Here is an 18,239-nt window from a genome sequence, read left to right as displayed (position 1 = left end):
ATGAATTTAGTTTGAGCCTCATCCTCTCTTTTGCATTCTGTTCAGTGATCGATCTGATCAGCAAACAAGAATTTCTTCAAGGCCATACATCACTGCTGGCATCAGCTGAGCTAAACCTTCTAACTTGCAGCTATCAACCAGTCATGCAAGATTCCTGTCATAAATACTGACTGTGCAACCAGCTGTTTAAATTAGCTGTTTTGCCTTTTCTTTAGAAGAAATTTAAGTAGAATTTTAGATACTTTGTTAGGTGGCATGATTAGATGGGTATCACCACATTAACAATCAGTGTATTGACTTCCCTAAAAATGTGTAAAATTGATTGTGGATTAAAAATTTGGTGAAGCATAATAAAATCACAACTAAGGTAGAGAGCATGTAATTTATGCAGCCTTTTTGAAGCAAGTAATAACAAAGCTATTAGTAATGCTGAATATAGCCGTCTGTTGTAAATGTAGTAGCAGTTGTTAAATCTTCAGTATTATGGATTTTGCTACCTTTCTGAAAAAGCAATGTTTGAAAAAATATTTGTGTGGAAAAAAAAAGAGAAAAACCAAAACCAAAAAAACCCCCAGGATCTGGCTTGTTGGCATTCTTGGTTTAATTCCCAATCTATGGACATGTGCAGGTTCTAGCACTTCTGCTTGGCATTTTGACAAGCATGTGAACATTTATTCTTAAAATACTGTAATGCCAGTCACTTTGATGTGTTTATTTTTGATGTTGGGTATCACATGAAATTAGTACATCATGTTATAAGTTTTACAGCAATGAATAGAGCTGTTGATGTGAAAAAATAGACCTTCAAATTGTCCCATAGCCTCCAAAAAAAAATAGTGATTTGAGGTATGAACAAGGATCAGAATCTCTATTTCTGGTTATGTAGTGAAATATTATGTGGTCTCATGTGAGTTCCTGTAGGTTGCTCAGCCTTTTTTCTCCCAGTTCTTTCATGCAAGTTATGGGAGTAATAGTTATCAATTTATTTTGAAAATATATTATAAAGAGTTAACTAACTCATTGTTTTATGATACTTTGAAATATATGAAGTGATAAAAATAGAAATTATTTTTATAATTATTTTTAATTTTAAAATCTGGTGGTTGATGAAGTACATTTTCAGTGATATGCAGACTAGTGTGTGCTGATAGTGCAGATTTAATAGTTGATGTGTTATCCTATAACTGAATAGAGGCCAGTTTAGAGAGATAGCATTTTTGATGAAAAAGAGAAGTTTCCTAGTTTTGCATTTGGGCATCCAGACAGGACAGAAGATAGTAACAACAAAATGCATTCAAACGAATATATTAAGTGTATACAAAGTTATACAAACCAGGTCTGGTACTTACTGATGCATTGCTGCAGCTCTTAAGTCATGTCTATCTCAATGATCACCAACTGCATGGTGCTTCAAACTACTTATTTAAATCTTTGGATGGTAAACAGCTATAAATCACATGTGGCATACTTTGTAAAGGTGGGGAGCTTTGAGATCTCATGTCAGATCCCCTCACCTGTGACATGAAAACCCACACAGCAAAAGTACACACTGTCAGTCATAGCTGCTTCTCAGTCAGAGCCCTACTTCTGTAGCCCAGAACTTGGTGCCTGATATTAATGTGCCATGGGACTCTGCTTTGTTGCCACTTCCTAGAATTACTCACTACCTTATGGGCCATCTTGCTGCCATGACTGTGCTTAAAATGTCCACATTCCTGAAGTAGGTGTGCTTGTTGATAAGAAATTTTATTGCAAGGCTTGTGAACAGCTCAGTAGAATATATAGATTGTTGTACCATATTTCCTTTTTTCAAACAGTGTTTCTGTAAATATAAGTTGATTAGTTTCAAATTTAGCAGAACATACTAGATTTTACATGCATAGCTAATTTATTCATAGACACCATAATAGCTTGAATTTATGTGAATTACATGCTATCATAATTAGTTACCATTTTTGTTTTGCTGACAGAGATATGATAAATTATTCATGTTAATCTAAAGATCCAGCATGTTTTCAGATACAGAACAATAAAAATATGAATCTTGGTTAGTCTTGCAAAACTTAGATCAACCTTTTAAAATTAGAAGCAGGACATAGATGCTAATTCTATTGCATACTTCTGACAGGATTTGAAGATTTTAGATAGAGACTGAAGGTAAACTTTGAACAAATTTAGCTGGAGAGATTATTTGAAATTCAGATGTTTAGTAGCATGAGACTTCCCTTATGCCCTTAAACCAGTATTTTCCAGTGTGCATGCTTCTGGTGATATGATAGTCTTCCAGGTCGTATTCAGCAATAGTTTGTATCTGCAGACCAGGAGCCAAGGCAGGAGTCAATGTGGGAAGGCAGAACCAGCATGAAAGCAGAGGAAGACTGCTAAATAGGTGATTAAGGATGGTAGGGGAGCTGGTGGAAGGGGGAGTCTTCTCTTTCCATGCATCAGTCTCCTTTTGGCAGATCACTTTGGGCCTGCTAATGGACTGGTTATCCAGCATTACCATTTATTTAAAGACTAGAGAAACAGAATGATGAGCAAAAATACGCTTCTCAGACTTGTTTCAGAAATAGCATATTGCTTTCCCCTCAGACCAGAGCATACTCATCAGTCTGCCAACCTCAAATTAGATACAATTTGTACAGTGAAGTGAACAGCTGTCACAAAAAGGAATATTTCCTTCATCAGACTGATGAAGGAATCATTATATGAGGAATGTATCTTCCAAGGCTGATGTTACAGGATTTGTGTTGCAGTTGTAGTGTCTGCAGATGAACAGCTAGTGTACTTGCTTTTTTGTAAGTGCAGTCTTAATTTAGTATACACAATACCTTTAGCTTAGCGGGCTGATGAAGCACTGTGTCCAGTCTGTACAGTTCCCCCTTTTTCCACTTGTCACTTCAGTCCAAGATCAAGAACATCATCGTTCTGTGTTGCAGTATTTCTGCATAAGTTTCAAAATGCCCTGAAAGTAATTATTTTAACCAGTATCGCTTTCTTTGTTTAAATATATCTTGAATCTGTTGGAACTGATGGGAGAGATGCTTTGTTTTGTCAAGTTTTAACTTGCTAGGTAGTGAATCTATTTTAACCTGTCATACAATATGCTATTAAATGAATAGAGTAAGTCTTACTGTGGTGTTAGATGATCTCCTAGTGATATTACAGAATAAATTACTGTCTTGTAGGACTTTAGAGAGAAGAAAAGTACTAATTATGTGTATTTTGGTCGGTGGATCAATTTACGTAACAGGGAGTAAACTGAATCCTGTTTGGTTGGTTGGTAGGGTTTGTTAGTCGGCATTTTCATATGCCGAAAAAGTAAATGCACAATCCAGAGTTAGCAAGAAGACTTAGTTTTGTCTTTTTAAAGGGAAGACTTCTTAGTAATTAGAATAAAGGTTTAAATGTGAGAAATACAGCTGTACTTAAGAGAACTATTGCATATAGCAGGTGCAAACATAACCTTTTCTTTGTCTTTATAAACATGAAAGGACACGTTGTCTCCTCAGAATAGATAAATTTGTGGAAAGAATAACAGCCAATAAACGAAAGAGCCAACAGAATTAGTTCCAGGCATAAATAACTGCATTATAACGGTAATTTGTTTAGGTTCTTGAAAAGATGTAGGCACTAAACTTTCCACATATTAATACTCATTAGAGTACTTTGTACTGAACACGTTTAAAACCATTTTCTAGAATTACACTTTTCTAAGCGATTTGGCACAGTTAGTGATGCTTTAGAGGAACATACTACCATGCCTTAAAATAGAATTTACTAAATACTTAAAAATAAGAGAAAGACAAGCTTATTTCAAAACCAAGGATGTTAAAATATTGATAGAAGTTTCTAGAATGTTGTAAATATTAATGATCAGTTCCAGAATGATTTTTGAAATGTGAAGTTCTAAGAGTGATGAAACTTTCACAGCAAATTATTCTTGATCAGTGAAAATATCAGGTCATTCTTTTAGTTGGAGAATTGATTGCAAATACATCAATATCTTGTAGGGAGAGCTCAGGAATCACTGATTCTTCATAATTGCTCATATTTGGAAAGCTTTTCTATTCTAGCAACCAGATTTAATGATTCTCTTTTTGCACCTGCCACCTGTATTACTGCCTTTTTATGGTGTGTTTCTCCTTAAAAACACACTTTGGTGTGTTTTTCCTTAATTCTCTCCAGTAAAACGTTATCAACAGAAAATTTCAGAATGTAAAAATAAAGTTGATTCTTCACAACTTGTTCTCTAGATCTAGGTGACATATCAGTCTTCCTGATCTCTTATTTATTAGAGATTTGATTGATTTTCAACATAACTAAGTCTGGTTTTGAGAGCAGAATACACTGCTGTGGATTTCAGATGATCAGGTAGCCAGTTCAATAAAGTAGCATCTCCTATGAGACCAATTTACAAATAGCACATAGTATGAAACATACATGGAGCACAGACTGCTCCTGAATAAGGAAATTTAAGAATCTCTAAGTATGACAAATCAGCTGACTGTTGCTATTCCTTTGTTTTTCTATCTTTAAAATGGATGTGATGATGATATTATCTAACATTTCTGAAGCACATACTTTTTATGGAGAAAATGGCACTACAATTGCTAAGCACTAACATACTAATAGTTAAGCTTTAGCAGAGGATTCTACCTGGATTTTGACCAGGATACAAAGAGTTTTTCATTAATAATAAATTGTGTGGGAGTTGCTCTTTGCTGAGCAACATCAATGCAATACCTGCTTTCATGTTTTGTAAACTTCCAGTTTGTCATTTATAAGGAGAAAAATACTTTCATTTTAAGAACAAGTGAGCCTGATAAATGAAGCATTCCTTCAACAGTCCAGCATCATTTTTTCTAAGTTCATTGTAAGCCCTGAATTGAACATTAACAAATGGTTATAAATTATTATACATACAGAAGTGAAGTGAATAGGTAATCTGAGAAGATGAGTTTATCTGTACTCTTGGGTAGTTGGTACCATTTACTTGCAATCTCACTATAGTTACCATTGTGAGGAGAATAGTCAATCAAAGTTGAAGATATAAAATAAAATTGAAAATTGAATTGGAAGGTAATTTTACTTTCAAATCGTTTGCAAATGTAGATGTTAAGTGTGAAATGAATGCAGTTAATGACCATAACTGGGAGAGTTATGCACCTGCTGATCACAGGAATATTATTATAAATGAGGTTGATTTTCCTGTTGACTACCTCATTTTTCTCAACATGGTCTCATTACTTTTCTATCACATGTCTGACCCTTAGATATAAATACTCAAGCACAGACATAATAAAAATACATTAACTCCTATATAGATTTCTTTAATGCATCTTTGAAAATCAGGATGTGTGCTGCAGATGTTTCTTGCCTTTGTAGGTTTAACATAGGTCATGCTTTTTGATAACAGAAAAAAAAAATGGTTGAGTTTCACCACAAGTACTCTTGAGTCATTTTACAAGTGAGAGTTCTAATGTTCTAACTCCCGTTGTCTGAATTACTTCAGAAAAGAGTTTCATCAGACACTTGTTTTGTTTTTATTTTCCAAGAAGCAATGTAACTGAAGAGTCTGAAAGTTACACCCACTCTCAAATAATTATCTTTCTTCTCCCAGAAAATAAGTTATTTTAAAGAATTCTAACACCATCTTCTTTCTCCAATTTTGCCTGTTCTTCAAACGTTTCACCTACTTTTGCCTGTAGAATATAAATATTTTTATTGTTTTAAATTTATATACTGAAATAAATTTTAAGCTTCTTTAGGTGCGATAACTATATATCCAAGGTTTGCTGCTTTTTTACAGCATACATACCATTACAAAAAAAATCTTATTTTAGACTTATGACAGTGTCTGATATAAACGTGTGTATTTTTTTCTAAATGAAGGTGTTTAGTATTGCACTTCAGAATGTAACTGAGCTGTACATTTACTAATGGCCTTTTTATTGCTAAGGTACCTAATATTTTTCAGGAGGGAGAAAGATAAAACTATTCATATAAAAATAAATAATAAAATTTAAACCTATTGAACTAATATTATAAAGTGAACTTAAGTTTTTATTGCCAGTTGTTTGGAGATATGCATGACTTAAGTCTAGGCTCCTACTGCTTTGTTGTAGCATCATTCAAAGCAACATTCTCCCTTGAGAATTACGGAGTTTGGGTTTCATTAGGAGTAGTATTTGTATTTGTGTTTCAGCACTCGGGTTACTGCAACTACCTGATTCCTTAGCACAGTTGCTCATCTCTACACAACCAGGAGATCTAGGGGAGTTTCAAGCAACCACTAAATTCTTTGAAGTTCTTTGGTGCCTCAATTTCTTAGCACTTCTGAACATCAAGATTTAGAACAGAATGAAGAATTTCTGGAAACTACATCCATAGGTTTTTCATCAAAGTGTATGCGAGAAGCAAAGTGATGGATGGAACTAAGCCTTGATCTGGGGCACAGGCTTAGCTGTGCAGCCAACTTGCTCATGATCTTAGGTGAATTATTTCACATCTTGCTTAAATTTCTTCAAAAGTAAGATCAAGCCCAGAATGCTAGCACTGAAGACACTTTGAGGTCTTCTGATGAAATCACTTTTCAAGGACTCGATGGTATTATTCATCCATCCATAAATATATGTGCAGCTGATACTGAAATCTGCTGTGTCAAACGATAGCAGTGGTGAGGATATAATGTTCTTCCTGCGGCACAGTAGTGAGATTTGTGCCTTTGAAGTGCATGTGATTTATGAGAGGAACTGCTAGTCTTTCAAAATGAAACAGCTAGTAGATTCTTCCACTTTGTTTTCATTTGCCCACCCATGTTATGAGGATGAATAGACAAGATCAGATTGTCTGCAAGGGAGAGGAAAGTATCAACAAGTTCTGGAAAGCTAATAGACTTTGTTTGCTTTGCATGATCATCTTAATAACTCTGTGGAAACAAGAAGGTGCTCCTGTGTTTTCCTCTCCTGTACTAGTAAAACCTTTTGATGTTTACATACTTGCAGTATATTTTGTACTTGGTTGAATTCTCAAATTGCCAAAACCAGGTAAAGTATGTAACTTGCTCCAGAGTTAATGCCCTCCTTAGTTGACCTAAGGAAATCTAAGAACATTTCAGGGTGTTTGTCTGAAAATTTTGGGTGACAACATTTCATTAGTTAAGCTACAGTTAGTCCTTACTAATGAAAAAAGTGCTTTCAGTGATTAAAAAAAAAAAAAGCTACAGGGCAGTCTCACAATTTTAAAGTAAAACCCAGCATTTAAATATAATGATTATGAGTAATTATTTTTAACAAACAACTTTCTGTCACTACTTAGTGTTACTGTAATTGTTTGTCATCTTCTCAGAGGGGCTGCTAATTACAGAGAAATACCCATCTGTTAGAAATAGGCTATCAAAAATAATAGGTAAATTAATCATTATTTCCCCATACAGATTGCAGCCTTTAAAGTAATGTCTGTTCTCTGGTATAGTAAGGTAGGACTGCCTGGGGGTATCAAGGTTGTGCTGCTGTTGTGGTTTAACCTTAGTAGGCAGCTAAACGACACCCAGCTGCTCTCTCACTCCCCCTGCAGTGGGATGAGGGAAGAGAATCACAAGGGAAAAAATGCAAAAACTTGTGGATTGAGATAAAGACAGTTTAATAGGTAAAGCAAAAGCTTCACATGCAACCAAAGCTACATAAAATATCTGCTACTTCCCATTGGCAGGCAGCTGTTCAGCCATCTCCAGGAAAGCAGTGCTTCATCACATGTAGCTGTTACTTGGGAAGACAAACACCATAACTGAACTTCCTCCCTTCCTCCTTTTTCCCCACAGCTTTTATCACTGAGCATGATGCCATCTGGTCTGGGAAATCCCTTTGGCTGGTTGGGGTCAGCTGTCCTGGCCGTGTCCCTTCCCAACTCCTTCTGCCCTCCCAGCCTCCTCACTGGCAGGGCAGCATGAGAAGCAGAAAAGGCCTTGATGCTGTGTAAGCACTGCCCACCAAGAACTAAAACACCCCTATGTTACCAACAATGTTTTCATCACAAATCTAAAACATAGCACTATACAAGCTACTGTGAAATTTAACTCAATCCCAGCCAAAACCAGTACAGCTGCTCACCAGACTTCAAGAAAATAGAACATAAAAATAGGCCTCTTTATCAGTTAAAAGGAAACCTATTCTTTGTGGTGATGACTGTGGTCCGAGTCTATTAGAAATGTTCAACTTCAGTGTCCTTGGTGTTGTTGTGAAATGACCTGAATGGTAAGCAATAAACTTCTGTATTATAATTTGCATTTGAAGATATGTGCTCAGGAAGTAAAACAGACAATGTCTTGTGTCTATCTTTAAGCTGACAAAGAGTCTATATAAAATGACAGAGGCATTTTTAGGAGAAGAAAGCAAATAATGTTTTTCTAGTTAGCAGGTGACAGCGTGTCCCAAGATAACACAAGCTTAAGGGGCAGAAACAAGCATGATTATTAAAGGCTACTGGATTCTTAGTTCATACAAATTGAATTCTTTCATAGTCTGAAGGGCTATGGAAGTCTAGCAAGGAGTGTAGACTGTTGAAATAAAATTAGCATGTAAAGTGATTTTATATATGCAGGAATATAGCCACCAAGTTTGAATTTGAGGAAGAAATCTCATTACTCATCTTGTAAAAGAAGTAATTCTTAAATTCCATATTTGCTATCACTGACATAAAGGTTCTGCATATGAATAGTTTTTTTGTGATTGCCCAAAGATACTGGGTTATTGAATTGACAAAGATCTGTTCTATTCTCTCCTGCTTTTTCTTTTATAGGATAACTGATTTAGGAAATATTAAAAGAAGATTGTATTTATCAACAGTCCACAAGGAGTTGTCTGTAACCCCTCTGCATGCAAAAATTCCTCTGTTTATGATCAAGCGCAAAATAGTAGGTACCTTGGGAATATTCTTTGAACTGTAGTTGAGCACATTTTTTATCAAAAACGTTTTATGTAAGTTTATAGACCTGTTGAAATTACTGTTTGGTTTAGAATTCAGTTCCTGCAAATTCAAAATACGTGTGTGTGTGTCCCCTCTACTGGATAGTATCAGAACCACTTAATGCTAATACTCTTCTACCTTTCTTCTAACATTAGGAGTCCATTCCCATTTTCCAAGATTAATGCTGTTTGTGATGTGTCTATTTCTCACTTCTGCTGTCTATTCAGCCTCTGTGAAGTTCTCTGTGTCCCCGATACTTCTTCATTATAGTGCTCCTGTTTATGTCTACCTTCTCCTGCAGTGACCTTTTCTTATAGTCACTGGAGCTGCAGGTAGACTGTAGCTGATTTATACTTTCATGTGCTTAAGGTTCTTCCAGATTCTGGCATATATAAAACAACGTATATGTCAAACTGATGAAAATAAAACAATAGCTATCATATTCTCCCTCTTCATCTCTCCCATGCCCAGCCACAACATATGGTAATAGCTGTCAGGATACAAAACCTGATGGTTACCATATAACCTTGTAAAGACTCAAGTCTCAAATACTGCTTTAGAAAATCATTTGGAGATGAGAATAGTTAGATTTCAAATATTTTAAAACACAAGTATGCACCAAGATAACACAGTATAATAAGGAGCTGTGGATTTAAGGCTGGTCATGAGAGAGAATATTTTACAAAAACTTCTAAAGTTACAACTTCTTTTAAGATAGTTTAGGTGAAGGCACCTGTGATAATTTTAGATTTCAGGAGTTTTCTACTTTGTGGGAAGAAGTGGTTGGATTTTTTTCAAATGGATATGCATCAGATCATATCCCTGAAGTTGCTGTTAATTCAAGATCCACTGAAATCAAATTATATTTCTTCAGTATAATTTCACTTAGTTTGTCTTGGTGTCAGGCTAGCAGAAATGTTTTAGGATTAAAGTATGCATTAATGTACGCCAAGTTAAATTCAATCAGAATATGACCTTCAGTTATGTATTTTAATTTAGATAATGAAGTATTAATCAGAGATCTGTCTAAATTATCAGGTATAATGAAAAATATTTTAATAACCTTGACACTTTACCAACCTTAAAGAGTAGGTCTGTATTTCTCAGTATATCTGAATACCTGTCTGTCATCTTTTAAATGGTTGTCTGCCTTTTTATTGTTGCTTTTACTTAAAAGAAGAGAGTGTGCTGCTTTCAGTGATTAGATTGCTTACATGGCTCTGATAGTTTAACTTACTCTATATACAAGCTGATCATTATTATCAGTATGATTGGTTGTGAACAAGGATATAATATGTTGTTTGTTCCATCAGTAGAACATAGTTTACATTTTCATATGCTAGCTTCCTGTGTTGTATTCTTACAAATGATGCTATTTTTCAACCTCAGCAATAGAAATACCAGTTATAATTAAATACTGTGTTTTCCTTTCCATTGCTTGGTGTCTTCAAAACAAGTATTCCTTTCCTTCCAAAATTTCAGACTTAGAAGCTGAATAGTAATGTATGCACCTACATTTTTTCTCAAAAAATATTTGCTATTTGGCACTTAGAACTAGTACTTTTACCTCAGCTTTAGAAGGAAATGAGGCGTGTACAGTCATTATGTCTTAGTATTCTTCTCCCTTAAGAAAACTTCAATCCATTGGTCAGCTAAATTTTACACGTGAGTAATTATATCAAATATATTACAGTTCTGCAAATTTCATTGAAATGGTTCCATTTCTCTTCAAGGCCCTCTCTGTTTATTTCCTGGTTATAGAAGATGTGTTAGTATCAGCTCATCCCTCACTAAATGCCAGAATCGATGAGGAGACTAATTGTTAGGAACACCACAACTATGAGCGTACGTGTGTTTAAACATCAGAGGGTCTAAACGGAAAACATAAAGCCACAAAAAAACTTATTTTGTTAGTTCTTCTGCTTTTGGTATTACTTGTTTTATATGAAACTTCTTTTTTTTCTAGGAGGGTAATGGAACTGTAATATGGTTCACATGCAAAATAGATACCTGTAACTGCTCATTTCTGTATTATAAAAACCAGCAATATACAATTGTTGAATTAAGTTGGAAAAACTTGAAACTGAGAGAATTTAAAGAGCTGCTGGAATAGTGCAGGACAGTGTAGCACATTGATGTTAGTGTTCTAACAGTGTTCCCTGAAACAAATGGAACAATCATCTAATGAGAATTAAAACATGTATTTAAGTAGGATATTTAGGAACCTAGGTAGTCATCATTATCTGATTTGTCTTTTGGAAAGGAGTTATCAGGAATGGATAACATTTATTATAAACAAGAAGTAGTTTTAAGTTGTTATGATAAACTGGGGTCTTGTCCATACTAGAAATTTGCCTGACAGTCTTCAGTGGGAAAGGGATGCCAGCTTTGGAGAGGTCTTTTTCTTATGAATCTCAGAAAGAAATCATCAAAGAATCTCCAACTAAGCCTTTGGAGTGCTTAAGCTGCAGTAAATTTAACTTATGAAGTAATATTGAATAACAATTTTTTTCCCCAGAAAGCCTTCAAAAAATGTACTTTCTCACAAGTTAGCTGCAAAATGTATTGGGGATATGCTAGGTAACAGAGCTCACTTGGGCTAGCAGTCCCTAGGTCATGTGTACTGATTTGTTTGTATAAATAGTTGTAAGTGCAAATATGTCAATATCTTTTTTAATATGAAAATGTTATGCATTGTGAATCACGGCCTGTGAGAAACTAATACTCCACAGAGACTTCATTTATAAAATATACACTAATACTCTTCTGCAATGATTAGTGTTTTGAGCTTTATTAACGAGTATTGTTTCTCTTTTCTAGTGGTGCAATATGTGTATTGACTTGGTAGCATTCACCAGTGAAATATTCAGAGGAGCTGTCTTCCAGTCTTTGGATGGAATTATTATTTCGGCTAACTGTAAACTGAGAAAGATCTTCACTTTAAAATCCAAGCCTCAAGATACAGCTGAGGAAGATGGTGTGTTATAATTACTATATAGTCTTAATCATAACTTTCATATTATAAAATCAAAAGCTTCTTAGTCATCAGATTGGCAATTTGAGAGATTGCATGATTTCATGAAAATTAAAGTAGTAGTACAGCATATTAAATCTGTTCATTTTGGGCTTTAGGTGACTAAATATATGTGTTACTCCTCTGTTTTAAACATTGACTTCCTTAGAAGTATTTTACTGAAGAAATTCTGGCAAGATTTATCAGGTGGAGAGCTTGTTTTAATCAGAGTATCTTATGCTGATAGAAATCAGATTTTGGTCAAGAAGAGAATGTCTGAAAGGAAAGAGAAAAACTTAGCAATATTTGCTGTTTGTTTCCTTAATTTTTGACATTAACAGCTGATGAAAGATTTCTTATTTAAATAATTCAAGACAAAACTGTAACAAAACAGTATTATATGAAACAGAGCTATGAAACTATCATAAACACCTCTCTGATCTTAAGTCCATTTATTCTAATGTGTTCACTGGGAAAGTAATACTGGTGGTGAGCTGGAAAATGAGAGATTATAGATGTAATAGAGGATATTGGTCAAAAGTTTACCAGTCTCCCAACTAGCATCATAATCCTCAATCATTATTTTCCAAGGGAGAGAACTTCATTCCTCACTGATATTTGCAGTAATAGAGGAGGAATTGAAAAAGCATGGCTAGCATGTTCTTATTTTAGAGGAACCCTATTGTAGTTCAGCTTCAATTCATTCAGATTCTTGTTTTGTGGCTTTTAAAGAACACACATGAAAAAAGAGTTCTGGTCTCTGAAGGAGGGATAGTTAGCAGTATTGTAAGTGTAACAAAATGAACAAAATGTATCTTCCGTTTGGAAAACCTAAACCAGTAAGGGAGAGTATGGGATCATTGTGATTACTCCTCTTTTTTTTATTGGTGAGGTTGGAAAAAATAATTCAAAAAATGACTACAGAGAGAATCTGGTAAATTCTCAGCAGAAACTGCAGTTAGAGGCCTCACTGGTTATAATTTAATTTAACTCTGTTGGTGCATTGTTTTCTCTCTTCCGTTCTAAACAGGTTTTGAAATGTGTGTAAATGTTCTAAATGAGTTCCAAAATTCAAAAATGTAGTTAACATAATGAGTAGACAGCTTCAATAAACTGTATGCATGGTAAAATATTGCACTTTTAATTACTGGATTATCAATTCTATGATTATTGCACAGCTGGTGGGCATTAGTATTTTCTGTATGCTTATGAATTTCCTTATCTTAAGGAAATTTCCTTTCCTTAAGACTAGGCAAGTCTTAAAATTATGTTACAGCTCAGGGTTTGGCTGTATTAAAACAACTCTATACTTCATACCGAATTACAGAAAAACAATAGTAGTTTTTTGTTAGTATTAATTAACTTTCAGTTAACAATCGTGATTTGATAAAGTTTTTTTCCTCTCAGATGATTGGACCAGTTAGTTGAGCTCCAGTGGATGCAATAATATTGCAACTTGTAATGAGGGTCAAGTTCTTTGCTTAAACCTCCTTGGTGGCAGAAGTAGTTATTTCAAGGTGCAATGTGTGGGTTATTCTTTCTTAGTAGCTCGTATACCATACGTTTTGCATTCTTAAAATGATAGCAAGTGGAAAGGCTAAACCATATATACTAAGAAATTATTTCTGTATGAGATCATTGAGATAGAAGAGGAAATAATTTATCTTCTCTGCCCTATGATATTGAGGCATACAGGCTTGATATACACCTAGTTTCTGGTTTCCATAGTAATCTCAAGGTTATATATATGGGGTTTTTATCACTAATTTTACCATCTTACAGCAGTAAATAAATGGTTGAAAAAATATGTCTACTACTGAAATATGACATGGGACACTTGAATTTTTCTATTAGGATCTCAATCATGTTTGGTTTTGGGGTTATATTTTCCTCTTATCCTTGGAAAAGAGGCTAATATTCATTAGCTCACTATATTCAAGTCTTATAAAATTTGGAAGGAATTTGCATGAGAACATCAGGAATGGTTCTGACTCTGGGTACCTTTCTTCATAAAGAATAACTTTCATAAACTCAGTCTGTATTGGATATCAAAGGGAAAGCAGAGACAATCAGATCACATTCTACTAGTGCCTGGTGTCAGAAGAATAGATAGCTTGACAGCTTTTTAGTTTATCATGAAAGTGTAATGGTGTCCAAAGTTTGGAATTAAGGCTTGTCAGATTCTTTATTTGCATATATGGGACTCTATTTGCTACTTCAGTCCCACTGACATCAATACCATTTTCAGATGTTCATTTTGTCTGAAAATCAGTATATCAATATTAGAATTAAAACTAAGTTAGAATAAAGTTAACAAAATATATTTTGTGACTCTGTTTTGCTTATTCACTTGCCAAATCAAAGAAGTTCATTTACTATGGCCATTCCAGCCATTGGTGCATCTTTCTTAGTTTAAATGTATTCAAATATTTTGGCCTGAAAAAATGCACAATATAATTTTAAAATGGACATGCTTATTGTCTTAAAAATTAAAAATGCAGCAAATTTTTCAAATTACTATAATTATTAAATTGTTATAACCATATGAACTAAAATATATGTAATCTAACAAATAACGTAAATCAAATTTAATTCTGTTTTGTCATCAGAGTGAAGTAAAACCCACGTTTTTTAATTTTAGATATGTGTGTTCTTCCATTTATGCCACATGAGCCCACAGATGTTATTCCTCGAGCCTGCCAGCTAAATACAGATGTGCCACAAGTTACACAATTGCTGAACCTGACTAAAATTCACAAGCCAGAGTTAAAATGCAGGAGATATCCAGTAACAGAGCAAGAAACAGGTACTCTGTTGTATTAAAATATTGTGAATATGATTGATATAGTATACATACAAGTAATGGGGGGGGTTGTCAAAGTGCATGTTAAGAGTTCCAGTGTCTTGAAAATAAAACATGACAACTCTTCTATAACTGTAATATCATGAGCACATACACATGTCTGTTCTATAGTTTGAGATCTATGTGCAGCCTGAACAATTCTAATTCAAACATGGGATTTATAATAACAATATTTGAGGCATGTCTTTTCTGTTGGCTTTCTGGGCTGCGAGCGCACATTGCTGGCTCATGGTCAGTTTTCCATCCACTAATACCCCCAAGTCCTTCTCCTTGGGGCTGCTCTCAATCCACTCCTCGCCCAGCCTGTGCTTGGGATTGGGATTGCCCCGACCCATGGGCAGGACCTTGCCCTTGGCCTTGTTGAACTTCATGAGGTTCACACAGTCCCACCTTCCCGGCCTGTCCAGGTCCCTCTGGATGGCACATCCCTTCTCTCCAGCCTGTTGACTGCACCACACAGCTCGGTGTCATTGCTTAACTTGCTGAGGGTGCCTCAATCCCACTGTCTGTGTCTCCAACAAAGATGTTAAACAGCGCCAGTCCCAACAGCCATCCCTGAGGACACCACTCGTCACTGCTCTCCACTTGGACATTGAGCCCTTGACCACAACTCTTTGAGTGCAACCATCCAGCCAATTCCTTATCCACTGAGTGGTCCATACAGTTACAGCTGAAGGCTAGCAGCAAAGAGGCCTCAATTTTTTTGTTCTAGGCTCTGTATTGTTTAATATAGTTATGAATAATCTCAAGAGAGATTTGAATAATGTGGGAGCAAAATTTTCATGTGATACAGAATCTAGGTTAATAAAGAGTGGGACTTCAGAGAGTTTTAAACTTGTAAAATGGGCAATCCACTGGGTACTTTTTAATGAAAAACACTACAGAGCAGGTAACATGCAGGAAATGTCATATTCTGCTAAACAAAATTTCAGTTTACTGTTTTTATTTCTTGTGGACACTGTGTTGAAAAATTATGAGCTCAGGACCACTGTACTGGGTAAATGTCTATCATGATACCACGTAAATCTAGCTTTGATAAATGCAAAGGATTGTACATTGGGGAGAAATGTGAACTACAGTTAAGCTTTAAAGTGTCAAAATTAAATGACTCAAGGAGGGAAGGTTATCATCACCATAGGTAGAGCTTAGTACAACTCTCAGATTAATATGTAGCTACATTTTTAAAAGACTAAGATGCTGGGTAGCAGGAAGTTCAAATTCATATGAAATGGAAAAGGTATCAAACCTTTAATAAATCAGTTTTGCATTATTATCTGAAATACTTTATCCATTATCAGTTAAACCATCTCAGAAAAGATTTAACAGAGAAGTGATTCAGAGAAAAGCAGCTTGAATGAAAAACTCTTACATTAAGATATGCTGAAAACATTAAAAATTGACTTAAAGGAGTTTATAAAGTAACTATCGATACAAAGAAAGTTCAATAAAAGCTGCTTTTTCATGGCACAAAAACAAGACATCATTTGATGTGATGATGCAGTTGAAAATTAAAAACTGATAGAAGAAAATACCATGTTACACAGAATATGATTGAAATATGGAATGCACTGCTACAACAAGCTGGTGAAGTAAAGAAATTTGTATGATTCCAAAACCAGTTGGCCATTTATATGGGTAAGAGTAATGTCCATGCCATTGTATTTAGCACCAGTAAAAATCTGAAGGGAAAATTTTATCTTGTACTTCTAGGTTTTCCCAACCTTACTCTAAGAACAGGGTTGAAGGCAGATTATTTCATAAATCCCTACTGAAATTATCTTGTGCCATTTCTGAAGCGTTTGGTTTTAGCCATTGTTTGAAACTGGATGTTAGACAGATTATTGGCCTGTCCTAGAATAGCACATCCTGTGTTTTTATATTTAAATTGGCATGTCTGTCCACATGACATTTGTAAACCAAGAATTAGTAGAAACTGAACTGTAGAAGCAAATGCCAAGATTTGAATGTGAAATTGCTTTAAATAGGCTTGGGTCAGACAATTGGCTGCTTTTTACTAAAGCTATTATTTTGTTTTAAAACTGTGTATTGCTTTCTACCTGCAGTAAAGTCAATAGTAAAATTTTACTAAGGCAAATGTCTTTATAGTCCTTAATGTTTTGATTCAAAATAATATCTCTTTAAAACTGGCTGACCAATGAGTGGATTGAGGGCAGCCCTGCAGAGAAGGACTTGGGGATACCAGTGGATGGAAAACTGACCATGAGCCAGCAACATGCGCTCACAGCCCAGAAAGCCAACTGTGTGCTGGGCTGCATCCAGAGCAGTGTGGCCAGCAGGGTGAGGGAGGGGATTCTCCCTCTCTGCTCCGCTCTCGGGAGACCCCCCTGCAGTGCTGGGTCCAGCTCTGGGGGCACCAACACCAGAAGGACACAGACCTGCTTGAGCAGGGCCAGAGGAGGCCACAAAGATGACCAGGGGTCTGGAGCACCTCCCCTGTGAGGACAGGCTGAGAGAGTTGGGGGGGTTCAGCTGGAGAAGAGAAGGCTCTGGGGAGACCTTAGAGCGGCCTCCCAGGACTTAAAGGGGCTACAGGAAAGGGGGGAGGGTCTCTTGATCAGGGGTGTAGGGATAGGACAAGGGATAACGGTTTTAAACTGTTGGAGGGTAGATTTAGATTAGACATAAGGAAGAAATTCTTCCCTGTGAGGGTGTTGAGGCCCTGGCACAGGTTGCCCAGAGAAGCTGTGGCTGCCCCCTCCCTGGAAGGGTTCAAGGCCAGGTTGGACGGGGCTTTGGGCAACCTGGGCTAGTGGAAGGTGTCCCTGCCCGTGGCAGGGGGTTGGGACTAGATGATGTTTAACATCCCTTCCAACCCAAACCATTCTATGATTATATGAAAACAATTTTGTAATTAAATAGATCATCATTAATAACAGCAATAGAATAACAGACATAGATTGTGTTCATTAATAGAACTCTATAGTTGTAAAATTATCCATAAACAGTAGTGGTCATATGCTAACTATGTAAAGAATGAAATAAAATTTTCAGCTATTGACAGATTTTTTTGTGGTTGAACAAAATCAGGTTTTTTAAGTCAGTTGTTGAGTTTTGAAGACATCAGCTGTATTTCCAATGAGGAAATAAATCAATGTAGATAAAACCCATATTTTTCACTAGTAGTACGTATCATTGTTAGAATTCTAAACATAACAAAAATATAATTTCCTCATTCTCGGATTATTACTGTTTGTGTAAATCCAGTTACACATAACTAATCTGTACCCTATTTTTTATTAAAAAAAAATTATTCTCTAGATACATGTGCAACAGTACATATCCTGGAATATGTGCGAATATGTGCAAGCGCTTCTTAAAAAGGGGGGATTTTCTTTTAAAAAAAGAGGATTTTAAAATGAGAATTTTTAAAAAATG

At 35.5% G+C, this 18,239-nt stretch overlaps 1 protein-coding gene across 4 annotated transcripts in view; it reads left to right on the top strand.

The window, feature by feature from the left end:
- CFAP20DC (CFAP20 domain containing) overlaps positions 1-18,239 on the top strand; it is an 84,561-nt gene that overhangs the window by 13,351 nt on the left and 52,971 nt on the right. For all 4 annotated transcript variants that reach the window (XM_074835861.1, XM_074835862.1, XM_074835860.1 and 1 more), the window contains 3 exons: positions 8,800-8,914; positions 11,788-11,944; positions 14,622-14,786. In XM_074835861.1, the coding sequence (XP_074691962.1) occupies positions 8,800-8,914; positions 11,788-11,944; positions 14,622-14,786 (437 nt within the window). The remainder of the gene's footprint in view (positions 1-8,799; positions 8,915-11,787; positions 11,945-14,621; positions 14,787-18,239) is intronic.

The sequence above is a fragment of the Strix aluco genome, chromosome 11 (assembly GCF_031877795.1).
Source record: "Strix aluco isolate bStrAlu1 chromosome 11, bStrAlu1.hap1, whole genome shotgun sequence".
In the NCBI taxonomy this organism is placed as follows: domain Eukaryota; kingdom Metazoa; phylum Chordata; class Aves; order Strigiformes; family Strigidae; genus Strix; species Strix aluco.
Note: the sequence above shows the minus strand (reverse complement) of the source record. Positions and strands in the feature narration are given on the sequence as shown.